At 35.4% G+C, this 12593-nt stretch overlaps 1 protein-coding gene across 2 annotated transcripts in view; it reads left to right on the forward strand.

The window, feature by feature from the left end:
- Window positions 1–12593, forward strand: part of LOC106657841 (protein HID1) — an 84646-nt gene that overhangs the window by 53476 nt on the left and 18577 nt on the right. The window contains exons 10-12 of one of the 2 annotated variants that reach the window (XM_014379524.2): window positions 6197–6553; window positions 10893–11062; window positions 11133–11312. In XM_014379524.2, the coding sequence (XP_014235010.1) occupies window positions 6197–6553; window positions 10893–11062; window positions 11133–11312 (707 nt within the window). Of the gene's footprint in view, window positions 1–6196; window positions 6554–10892; window positions 11063–11132; window positions 11356–12593 lie in introns of those variants that run through there. The other variant, XM_014379523.1, reaches the window with a different exon arrangement.

Genomic DNA, 12593 nt, shown 5'->3' on the forward strand with positions numbered 1-12593 from the left:
TGCAAACTCTGCGACTCTTTTCGGTTTCCGGCCTTTTCAGGGCTACTGTTCGAAAAGTCATCGAACTTTTATTAAAGTTCGATGCTAGCCGTCTTGACAGTTGCGGAGTGTCAACTCTGAAACTCCCTTCGGTTTCAGGTCCTTTCAGTGCTACCATTCAAAAGGTCGTCAGACTTTATTAAAATCCGATGCGCCTGCTTCACAAGTGCGTGCTCGACGTAACCAATTACTCCACCACTTCTCCAAGGGCTGTTCCAGCTGCAGAGCGGGTAGCAGAGTCAACATCGCAGAAGAACATTTAACATTGTAAAGTATTATTTAATTTACCACTCGTGTAACCCCTTATAAAAAAAAGAGAATATTTATTTCGATGCGATTTACTTATATTCAATAAAAATCAATTACACAGCCCTACAAAAAAAAAATTTTTCAAATCCACCGACCGGACCTAGTGGACTTTATGTTTTTGGGGTCGCTGAATCCGAATCCGGGGTCGGTTTTTCAAGGTTGGCTCATTTTAGAGGTCATTTGAAGGTCAAATAGTGGGAAAAGGGTAAAAAATCTGAAAAAATTCATACATGGGTTTTTGAGGATGCTGAATCCAAATCCGAGGTCAGATGACCCTCAGGAGGTCACTTTCAAGGTCATTCGAAGGTCAAACTACGAGAATTAAATAAAAATATCGACATTTACCAAAAAGGCGCAACGATTTTATCATGAAAATATCCGAAAAAATCACACTTATGTTTTGAGGCTTGCTCATTCTAAATCAGAGGTCATTTTGACTGTTTCCGGCCTTGTAAAGGTGACCTCTATGAAGTCACTTTCAAGGTCATTTCAATGTTAAATTTATTTAATGCGATAAAATATTGGAAGAAGTTCGTGCTTAGTTTTTTAAAACAGAATTAATTTTTAAGTTTGAGACATTTAGCGAGCTTACATTCTGGGATGGAGCTGCTTTTTTCCTACTCAATAAATGTAAGGAGAGTTAATATTATATTATACGGTACGAATGACTACATTTTTTCTAAGCTATTTCCCCGCAGTAAAGCAACCAAAAAAATCTCTATTTTTTAACAATCAAGTTTTACTTTTGTTATTATAAAGTTTACCTCATTTTTGTTGACATAGCTTCAGGTAAATTTTTTATAGGACTTCATTATATGTGAATATAATATAGGCTATTTTAGTTTTTCTCCTCCTCTGACCGAAAGCTCGTTTTTCTTCCCTGGACCCGCTTCTTCCCCTCTTGCCACAACACACTACATATATATAAAAAAAGCCTTAACTTTAGCTACCATTCCCACACATAACAGTAAAATATATAAATCTATAATTAATGTAAATGATTTAAATAATCTATGTGTGGACGACCTTTCGGTCGAGGAGGAGAAAAATTCGTATACGTTCCACGGTACAAATGCGCGGCGCTTAATCTCAGCGTATTACTTTTTATTATTAATTGGGTCACAAAATTTGAAAAATTCTTCATCAATGGATTTTTCTTTGATTAAAATGAATGCATTTTAAAATTTTGTAAAACAATGTCTGAGAGTGTAAAAATAAATTCACTGTAAGTATATCCTTATGACAAAGTAGAGATGAGCCAGGTGGATCGGCATGGGGAGTAAATTGACAAAACGGCATATTTTTTCATATTAATGCACCGTTTTCGTTCGTGACATTGATATGGAGAAATATGCGGTTCTGTTAACTTACTTCTCATTCTGACACACCTTTTTCTCTTCTAGTCTTTACCTGCTGCCTCGATAAGTTTGATGTCGGTGACAACTGCCCGTAATGGGATGTGTAGAATGATCCGCTCATCAGCTTTTCGAGGTAACGATGCCAGTGGAAATGCACTGTCTTGCAGGGAGATTTGTATTCAGCATCCTCAAAAACCCATGCATGGATTTTTTCAGATTTTTTACCCTTTTCCAACTATTTGACCTTCAAATGACCTTTAAATGAGCCAACCTTGAAAAACCGACCCCGGATTCGGATTCAGTGACCCCAAAAACATAAAGTCCACTAGGTCCGGTGGATTTGAAATTTTTTTTTTTTTTTTGTAGGGCTGTGTTATTTCTTAAATTAAATACTTAGAATATACACTTTTCATTCGTCCAGAGACTCGATCCTAGATCCCCAAATTAATTTCATCATCACGCCCCCACAGGCAACGTGCGCGCAGAGAAGTACGCAGTAACGGCAACGCCGCTGCATACAAGGTTAGCCATCTGAGCAGGCAAAAACGAGCCTCGCGGTGTCTCGCGTAGGAAACGAGTGTGTCGGCTGTGCGCATCCGCACAAGCACTCGCGAGTTTGCTCGAAAAGTGGGTAATGCGTTGCAATATATTCCTTTGCTTATCTTGTTGTGTTATGTTTGAGCGTAGTAATCAGCTCAGCGGCCATAGGCAAAACGCGGCGAGTCACTGTCTACCTATGAGAGGCACCTTATCGCCTTTCAGTATCAAGCATTCAAGTATTTTCGTCTCGTTATTGAATTTCACGCGCAAATTTTTAAATTGACCTCGCTGTTCCATCGCGCTATTTCCGTAAGAGGTTAAATGTATTTCTACTTTACTTATTGTTACGTTTGGAAAATGTTTCTTTACAAATTTTTCGGACATTACGCTGTAGTAGGTGCCTGAGTCAAATTCCATAGTTATCATTTTATCGTTGATATAATATAGTCTACGTCGATAAATATAGTTTACGTCGAAATATACAGGTTCCGAGCTTATTGAATGGCAATCATTCCGAGGTTTCGCTGTGCAGATGTTGTGAAAGTCGATATAATTCGTACTTCTTACCGAGCCGCATTTGCTTTTTGAGTTGCCTGGTTCAGAATCCGACGCGCTGCTATTATGCTCTAAGAATTTATTACATAAGTTCTTTTTCTTTATGCACTCGCGCTCCAGATGTCCTTTTTTGTGACCGAAATCGCACTCCCTATCTCTGTATTTACAATCGTTGGTCGTGTGACCTTTCTTACAGCAACAAAAACATTGGCGCTCCGCTGACTGTTGCCTGTCTTCATGTGGTCTCTGCTTGGCGCGTCTCTTCCACTCTTTGCGCCGTTCGTCCAAGGCGAAATTCTCCTGCCTGTACGTTAGGGCGGAACGAAAAAACACTTTTGACGCCGATCGCTTTGTAATAGTATTTTATCGAAAGTTTAAGATAAAAAAAGAGAAAAGCCGCGAGCTGGGCGCGAACGAATGATGTCTTCAGGTGGCGCATGAAGCCTGAAGTTTGAAATTCGTAAAAACAATATCTTTATGCTTCAGTATGAAATCGTTACCAAATTTCTCTGCACTGGATTGGCCGATTGGGCTGAAAGTTTCAGGGCTTGTTTTACATGTTAAAAGAAGTTTCTCTGTAAAATTTTAGCCCTCTAGGTGCCTTAGAAGCAAAAATATAGTCATAGGAAGGTTGAAAAATTACGTTACATTAATTTTTTTTTGTTCTTTTTCCATCTTCACACAGCTGTACGTTGCGTAATTTTGCTGCTATTAAAACGAACGAGCAACCAATTTCTTCGTCTTTTAAAGGCCTTTTCAACCTTATAAATTTGTATAGTGTTTTCTAAATTTTTACAGAACTTACAGTATAAAACGTCCAACATTTTGTGTCGCGCTCGAAACTACATTTGTTATTTTTTTCTGTTTCTTAAAAGTTACACATTCTAGACAAACTTGAACCCCAATGATATTTATATGGTCTTAAAGAGCATAAAATTACCTCTAATTTGGTGTATGTAAAAAGTTTCTAAGTCCTCTAGAACCGAAGATACAGCTGTTTGAAGTTTGACCAAAAATTAAAGTACTGCATCTGTGAATCTATCATAGGCCAGATATGGTATTATCATCACACAATCGAATCTTACATTTTCAGTAAATCTTCAAACAGCTGTATCTTCGGTTCTAGAGGACTTAGAAACTTTTTACATACACCAAATTAGTGGTAATTTTATGCTCTTTAAGACCATATAACTATCATTGGGGTTCAAGTTTGTCTAGAATGTGTAACTTTTAAGAAACAGAAAAAAAACAACAAATGTAGTTTCGAGCGTGACACAAAATGTTAGACGTTTTATACTGTAACTTCAGTAAAAATTTAGAAAACACTATACAAATGTATATGGTTGAAAAGGCCTTTAAAAGACGAAGAAATTGGTTGCTCGTTTGTTTTAATAGCAGCAAAATTACGCAACGTACAGCTGTGTGAAGATGGAAAAAGAACAAAAAAAAATTAATATAACGTAATTTTTCAACCTTCCTATGACTATATCTTTGCTTCTAGGGCACCTAGAGGGCTAAAATTTTACAGAGAAACTTCTTTTAACATGTAAAACAAGCCCTGAAACATTTAGCCCAATCGGCCAATCCAGTGCAGAAAAATTTGGTAACGATTTCATACTGAAGCAGAAAGATATTGTTTTTACGAATTTCAAACTTCAGGCTTCATGCGCCACCTGAAGACATCATTTGTTCGCGCCCAGCTCGCGGCTTTTCTCTTTTTTTATCTCAAACTTTCGATAAAATACTATTACAAAGCGATCGGCGTCAAAAGTGTTTTTTCTTACCGCCCTACTGTACGTATGGCTGGTAGATGATTGTGCTGCACCTGCTGCATTCTTGGTTGCTTTTTCTCTCGCCAAAGCTTCTTCTAGGGCTTTTTCGGACGTAATAGTTTTGTCCTTGAACAGTTCGAACCTCGTAGAGTCGTCTCTGGTGCTGCATGCAAACTGATCTCTCATTGCCTTCGTTTTCATTGTTTTATCATATCAATCCTTATATTTTTAACAGGTGCAGCTATGATTTTGTTGAAAAACCATACTGGCACCAGTTGATAATACTTTTTTTTCCCCTGCGATAGCCTGAAATTAGCGTCAAAGTTGTGTATTTTAGGTTAGAGTGGGAATAACATACATTGTTAAATTGAAGAAATTTTCGAAGAAAACTAAAAAAATCGTTTTGACACGATCAAAATATACGGACATGGGGGCATTTGGAAAATGACAAAATTAAGATGACTATTTAAATGCGACAATTTTGTTGTAAAGTGTATTTGTAGGTCATAGACATCATATGGCTTGTAACGAATATATTATTCGTTATGCTCTCTCCCGCCTCTTGGGCAAAAGCCTATACTAATATTATTTATTATTTGTACTTGATAGTATTTATTGATTGATATTTAATGGTTGCTAATATAATAATTGTCGCTTGCCGTACGATGGACCGCGGTGTAACGAGCGAACGCTGGCAGCAGAGATGGAGAAAGAGAGTATCTTCAAGGCTCGTAGCTTTATGACGTAGGCATACGAATTAATTATGCCTCGAGATAGTTGTTTATTTGGAAAGTTGTTATTATTGATTTAAACTCGTTTGCTCATATAATACTTTGTGCCTTGCGAGCCCAGCGGTTCCTAGTTGAAGGACGTGGGCCTGTAGCCGCGGCGCTCAAATGTGGCTGACCGCGCGTTCTTTCCCTTCTCACCAATCGAGTAAAAATTGAAAAAGCCTTTTTTTTGGAGTCATTTCTTATGTAAAATCCCAAGATCTTTTGATCTAGCTACTCAGAAAGTCAATCGGAGTTGAACTTTGAAAGTCACAACGTGTTTTGTCTTCAAGTCCATTTTTTGAGGTTATATAGGCATATTTTTGCACTTTCAACTTCATCAGTAGAAAGCTAAAGTAAAAACCTATCGAAAACATTTGTTGGTTTATTTTTTTGAATTTTATTCAACCCTTTACGAGCGAGTTGAAAACAGCGATCCGGCCATTTTCGCGGCCCGCGCGTGGCACTGGGACATTATTGGCGTCTTTACCCATTTGTAATAGGGGCCGATGGCCAAAAAAAAATGTTCAAGTCGCAAGCTAGACGAATCGAAGCAGCCAGCGAGTCTAAAGATTGCCATTTTGAGAGCGATTTTGCTAAATTTTCGAAGCACGTTTTTAAACTTCAAGAGCCTATATTGACACCGGTTTCCGTCACTTTTTGGACTTCTTGATCCCAGCTTTTTTTATCTAAAACCTTGATTTTTCAGCTCAGCCATGAGCCCAGGTGATACAAAATTCGGTTGAAAAAACGCCCCGGTTTAATATACATTCTTTAAGAATAATTTAAATTTAATCGTAAACACTTATTTTTTTCTACGTCTTGAATATTAATTTAATAAAAAAACTTTCAGTATCAGTTTGATGGAAACAGTAATCTTGTTTATACGATTATCAGAAAAAGACAAGTTTTCCATAGCTTAGTGAATTTACCAGTTGATTGTAACTTATTAATTAAGTCAGTAGAAAAAACTTCTTTTCGTGAAGAATCCAGTCCAAAATGTTTCGATGAATTATTAGAAACTTCAATGGAAGGTGCGCGCCCTGCAGCACCAGCAGAGCCCGGCACTCTCAAAACATCATTACTGAAAATACCAGATGTTGGCATTATGACAGAAAAAAAATCTGCCCACTGCATAAACAATTCCAAAGATAAAATATTGAATGAAGCTACAAATGAGTTGAATATAAATACTCATCCATCTTCGCATGTAAGTAAAAAAAACTATATTTTCTTTTCAATTATGTGTGAATGTTATTTACGACCTCAAAAAAATTAATAACGCAATGTTGAAAGCATTTCAAGAACCATTCAAGTATCAATAAACTCAATTTTAATTTTTCTGTTGATCTAGCGAGCAAACATTTTTACACTTCGCAAAATTGTTTTCAAAATACTTTCATTTGAAGCTATGGCACAAACTTCTTATTTTTGTTGAAAAATAATTGTATGTCTCTAGAACTTAAGGGCTAACAGGGGGTTTAATTATTTATCATTTTTAAATTACAGTACTAGGCTATAAAAGTGAAAAAAAAATGTTTTTTTTCAATAACACAAATTATAACCCTTTTCAATAGCCTATTTGAAAGTATTTTGTCAAGTTAGATACTTAGAAACAATTGAGTACAATAATAATGAGGGTAATGGTCCTCAACGCAAGCTATACGCATATCTAAGCTACCTGTCGAAGAAATCCAAGATCAAGCATTTAGCTAAAGGAGCCTATGTAGTTTCATTTGGTCCGCTAGCCATAAGATGAACTGTAGCTACTCCTGTGTACAATTTTCTAGAATTTAGTATTCATTTTTTATCATTTTCCATAAATTAATTTCACTTTGTTATATGTACAAGTAGCTACAGTTCATCTTATGGCTAGCTTTTGGTTGCGACCACGGCCAATTGGCTATGGAACAAAATGAAACTACATAGGTTCCTTTAGCTGAATGCTTGATCTTGGATTTCTACGACAGGTAGCTTAGATATGCGTATAGCTTTGCGTTGAGGACTAATACCCTCATTATTATTGTACTCAATTGTTTCTAAGTATCTAACTTGACAAAATATTTTCAAATAGGCTATTGAAAAGGGTTATCATTTGTGTTATTGAAAAAAAACATTTTTTTTCACTTTTATAGCCTAGTACTGTAATTTAAAAATGATAAATAATTAAGCCCCCTGTTAGCCCTTAACAATATACATCAATTTATTCCGATGTAGTTCTGTGATTATAAGCATGTGTTCAACAATATAAAATGTGAAAAAAATATGCAGGATCGGCCTACTGCTCCGAAAACAGCTTATTTTTAATACTTCAGAACTTTCACACTGTGCACAAAAAAGTTTTTAAGGTAGAACCCTAAAGTACGAACCAAATTTAAAAAAAAATGCTCGTTATGAACTGAGTTATTTTGAATTTTGATTTTAACTTTTATTTCAATTTCATTGTTCAATAAGTGCTCGAAAGCACATATAAATTTTCTCATTTTATGATTCTTAACACATTTTTTGGCATACAAATTTTTTAATAACGTTTATCAAAGTTCTACGAATCTCAATCTATAAAGGATGTTTTTCTGAAAAATTTGCTTCAAACCAGCGGTCTATATCATAAAAACTGTTTGAAATACCGACGAGAGCAAATTTTTTGTTTTAAATCTCTTTTCCATGACCAATGGATATCGAGAATTAAAGAACTTTTCGAAAAATTGAATCGACGGTCATTGCCACAGCCGCGTGTCATCACTCTCATAAAATAAGCCCACGAAGCAACGAGGTCTTCCACGCAAGCTTAGATTGACCGACGAGAGCAAATTTTTTGTTTTAAATCTTTTTTCCATCACCCAAGGATATCAAGAATTGAAAAACCTTTTGAAAATTCAAATCGACGGTTTTTGCACCAGCCTCGTATCATTGATCGTTTTAAATATGCCCATCGCAGCTACGAATTGGTTTACTCTTGCTTGAGTCGACTTTTAAGCCTTTATTCATTTAATATTTTCATAAGTTTGTTTTATTATTACTGTTATTTTGTGTACTTACTGAATTTTTTTTCGACGGCTTTTACCCTGCATGAAATGGCTGAAAGCACGAATCCAGTACTTAATGTTATCACTGATGAATGTTTTTCGTTCAGAAAAAAAAATTTAACATTTATAGAGGTGGATAATTTTTGAATCAATATTCGATGGGACATGCAGGCCTTTTTATCAATTTTAATTAACTCCATTTTATTATTTCATAATTCCAAAGCCAAAAAGTATGTGGCAGGGAAGTTGATCATTGTTGGCCGGCGTTGCTAAGGACGTTGTGCGCTGCACGCTGTAGCGTCAAAATTAACTTTTCAAGACACTGAAAATAAATTATTTTGGAGAAACGATCATAGTTTTCGTTGATGTTTTTTGCGCAAACACCGTCGAAAAAAATTAGCTTTCTAAAAAAATTATCGTTATCGAAATTTTTTTTTTACACATGTAACTTTGATCGATTATTTATTAAAAAATTTGCTTCTTATCGCTTATATCAGTGTAATTTCATAAACTTCATACGATTCCCTTTAATTTGATGTACATAACATATAGTCAATAGTGTCTCTAACTATTTTTAATTTCATCGTGTTAAGTGTCCACTTTATCGTGGACATAAAATATAGAGTCACCCACCCAGTGATTGAAAGCATATCAGAGAATGAATGCAATTTTTAAAATAAAAATTATTAATTGATAACGAAATTATTCATGAACGACGAATTTTTTATGCTATTCTTGGGTATTATTGCTAACTATTCGAATGGTCATCAGGTCCAGAATCAACTTCAACATATCTTGTTGTACGTAATTTTCGTAAAATGCTATCCATATTCGGTATTGGCCTCGCACTTACTTTCGTCACAGCGTTTAATTTACGATAATCAATACAAAATTTATGTTAGCCATTCGCTTTCTTCACCATTACGACTGGGCTCGCCCAGCTGCTTTTCGAAGGCTTGGCGATGCCTTGTTTTATCATGTCGTCTAGTTGCTCATACATGATATCTTCGAGCTTCTTCGACACTGGATAGCATCTTTGTTTTATAGGCCGTTGGCACGTTACTTCAATTTCATGCTCTATCAGATCCGTACAGCCAATCAGCGTGCTCTCGTCGTTGATCGGTAGGCATCGAGCCAGAATTTCTTCTAATTTTCTTTCTTCATTAGGCGTCGGGCCTTCGTAACCAATGGCCGTCAGCCCCGCTGTACTCGTTGAATTATTGCAATCAAACTCAACTTTACAGTCTCTTATTTTAATAAATTATAATTCATGCGTTCGCGGGTTAACCAATTGCATAGAACAAAACAGGCCAGTCAGCACCAAGCACGAAATCTTAGTCCAACGAGTTGGCCATGAACACTACTAGTTCTCTCGTCTATCTACCTTTTATTGGCTACCTTGATTCGTATTTTGGCTTGTGCTGTCAGTCTAATAAATTGGCCGTCAGCTCCTGAGATAGATGTCCCAGAGTATGGCACAACTTCGATGCCCGCGTGTGTCGCCACTTGTAGGCCAACAGGCCCAAAACATGTACGCGATGCTCCGCTATCGATGAGGGCTCTTATTTTAAATTCTCCAACTTCGACCACTGTCCACCAGCGCGGATGAGATGACAATGGTGCTCTATGGTCTAAATCAATTGCCGGGAGAGAGCATAACGAATAATACATTCGTTACAGTGTATATATCTGTATGATAAACACTACTTGATCTTTCATCGAAATTTTGTTAATTTTTAAATGCTTCTATATTGGCCTATTTTCATTGTGCAGGACTAAATTTTTTCGATTTCTTGGAAATTTTGTCTTCTTTAAATCCATATGTAATATGAATGGGTTCGAGTCAATATCGAGTTAGCAGTAGTATTTGAGCACAAAACAAAATTTCACATACACTATCGCAAAGTACTCTTTTCAACGAGTAAATAAAAAAAAACAGCTCTCTACGATAATTTTTACGTCCTGTAGGTCGTTTTGAAGGTAGCATTTAAAGTGCATAAAATTTCTCGTTTTTTTTAAAGATTCTAAAAAATACCCAAAAAATCGAGTCGATTACAGCTAAACGAGAAATTTTACGCACTTTAAATGCTACCTTCAAAACGACCTACAGGACGTAAAAATTATCGTAGAGAGCTCTTTTTTTTTAATTACTCGTTGAAAAGAGTACTTTGCGATAGTGTATGTGAAATTTTATGTTGTGCTCAAATACATTAATAGAAATTTAAAGAGTTCATTCATGTAATTTTATATTGTGTAGAGTATTATTGTTCACTAAAGTAAATAAAAAATGAGTTTTCAACAATCATTGAATAGTATTGAGCTCTGAAATTATCGTTATTTAAATTCGGTGATCATAACTTAGTACAGTCACAAATTACTTTTGATATTATGTTCATGTTATGCACAATCTCTGTTGGCAATTTTTTTAGACGGAAAAATTATATTGCATCACTCATTCATACTTGGGTTATAATGGAATAAAATGCATTAAATATGAAAAAATAAATCATTAAACAATTACAGATTAAAAAAATCAATGATCCACCGAAGCAATCTATTTTATCAATTACAAATGATGAATGGGTACCAACAATAGATTGGATAAATCAATGGAAAAGTAAATTACCACTCCAAACAATCATGCGTTTGCTACAAGTTCTCGTTCCACAAGTAGAAAAAATTTGTATAGATAAGTAAGTTAATATCTACCTAACTCAAGGATAAGCTCATAAAATGTAAAATTATAATTATTTTATTTTGCAGAAGTCTCACTGATGAAGGAGAAATTCTTAAATTTCTACAACATGGAACATTAGTGGGATTACTACCTGTACCCCACCCAATTCTTATTCGTAGATATCAAGCTAACACTGGCACCTCTGCATGGTTTAGAACATATATGTGGGGTGTGATCTACTTAAGAAACATCGAACCACCCATATGGTATGATACGGAAGTAAAATTGTTTGAAATTCAAAGAGTCTAACTATCATTTCAAACATATATTGAAATCAAATTAGGCTATTCTTATATTAATAAAATTCAAAATTATCATTGAACTACTTGTGATGGTTTTCTTTCTTTGATCTTCTATAATTTAGAAAAGTCAGTTTTACCTTACATTTCACAATTTTGAAACTTATTTCGTCGTAAAAAGTTTGAGCAGTTTAAGGTAGCTTTTCGTAAAAATCATCCAATTGTAATTAATTTTTATAGTTTTGGGACCTTACAACTACTACCAAAATTCATGAAGTAATGAGCATATATAACTAAAAACGAACTATCAAAATTCTCCTTATTGTGGTAATTTCATTGTGTCCAAAATTGTTAAATAGTGATTGATAAGACGTCGTATAAATAAAAAGTTAAACATATTCAAATTGTCTAAAGAAAAAATCCAATAACTTTCAGGCTATATGTGAAACCTTCAATACTTGAGTCCCAGTTTTGTTTTATAATTGAATTTTCAAGGGATAAAAATTATAAAAAATTTTTTGTCCCTTGTAATGTTTGATTTAATTTCAAACGTATACACATTTGCAACATGCTCGAATTGGGATATAAAAGTATTACAACTCCACAAAGTATAATTAAATCCTTACATTGGTGAATATAGAACCACGTACAAGCAAAATCATTCATAGTCAGGTGGTGCTAACGTGGCATATTGTACTGATCGCAACTTTTCTAGCTCATTGACAATACCATTGACTTCGAAAAATTTTAATAACATATTAATCGATACATTTTTTTCTGTTCTTTCCAAAGTTAAGCTTTAAGCTCGAAGGAAATTGTGATCAGGGCAACATGCCGCGTGAGCCTACATAAACACTGACCAGTCCAGATTCTGCTTGTCGCCAACCAGAGCTATATCTAGCTAGAAAACATGAAAAAGGCCTAAAAGTGCGACCAGAGTCGACCGTGTCAGCTGACGGACACACGGGGTTTCCGTCGAAAAGGTCTTTGCTTCAGCCTTCACAGTTACGCAGTACAGTTACGCAGTGGACTGGTAGACTATCTCTTAATACGACATTCCTTCTTCGCTAAATGTAAAAGATCGGTGGTCTTAAACAACCTCTAGCTGGGACAACTCCGACCGAGTTTAAGCGATGAACCGCTAGCCTCTCGGCCTCTAACGGTGGATTTTTTAATGCTAGTGACTTATCTACCTTACCTATGGTGAAAACGTATTCATGAGAAATTTCCGAGCTAACTGGAGATCCA

This window comes from Trichogramma pretiosum, unplaced genomic scaffold (genome assembly GCF_000599845.2).
Source record: "Trichogramma pretiosum strain Unisexual culture from Peru unplaced genomic scaffold, Tpre_2.0 scaffold67, whole genome shotgun sequence".
Lineage (NCBI taxonomy): Eukaryota > Metazoa > Arthropoda > Insecta > Hymenoptera > Trichogrammatidae > Trichogramma > Trichogramma pretiosum.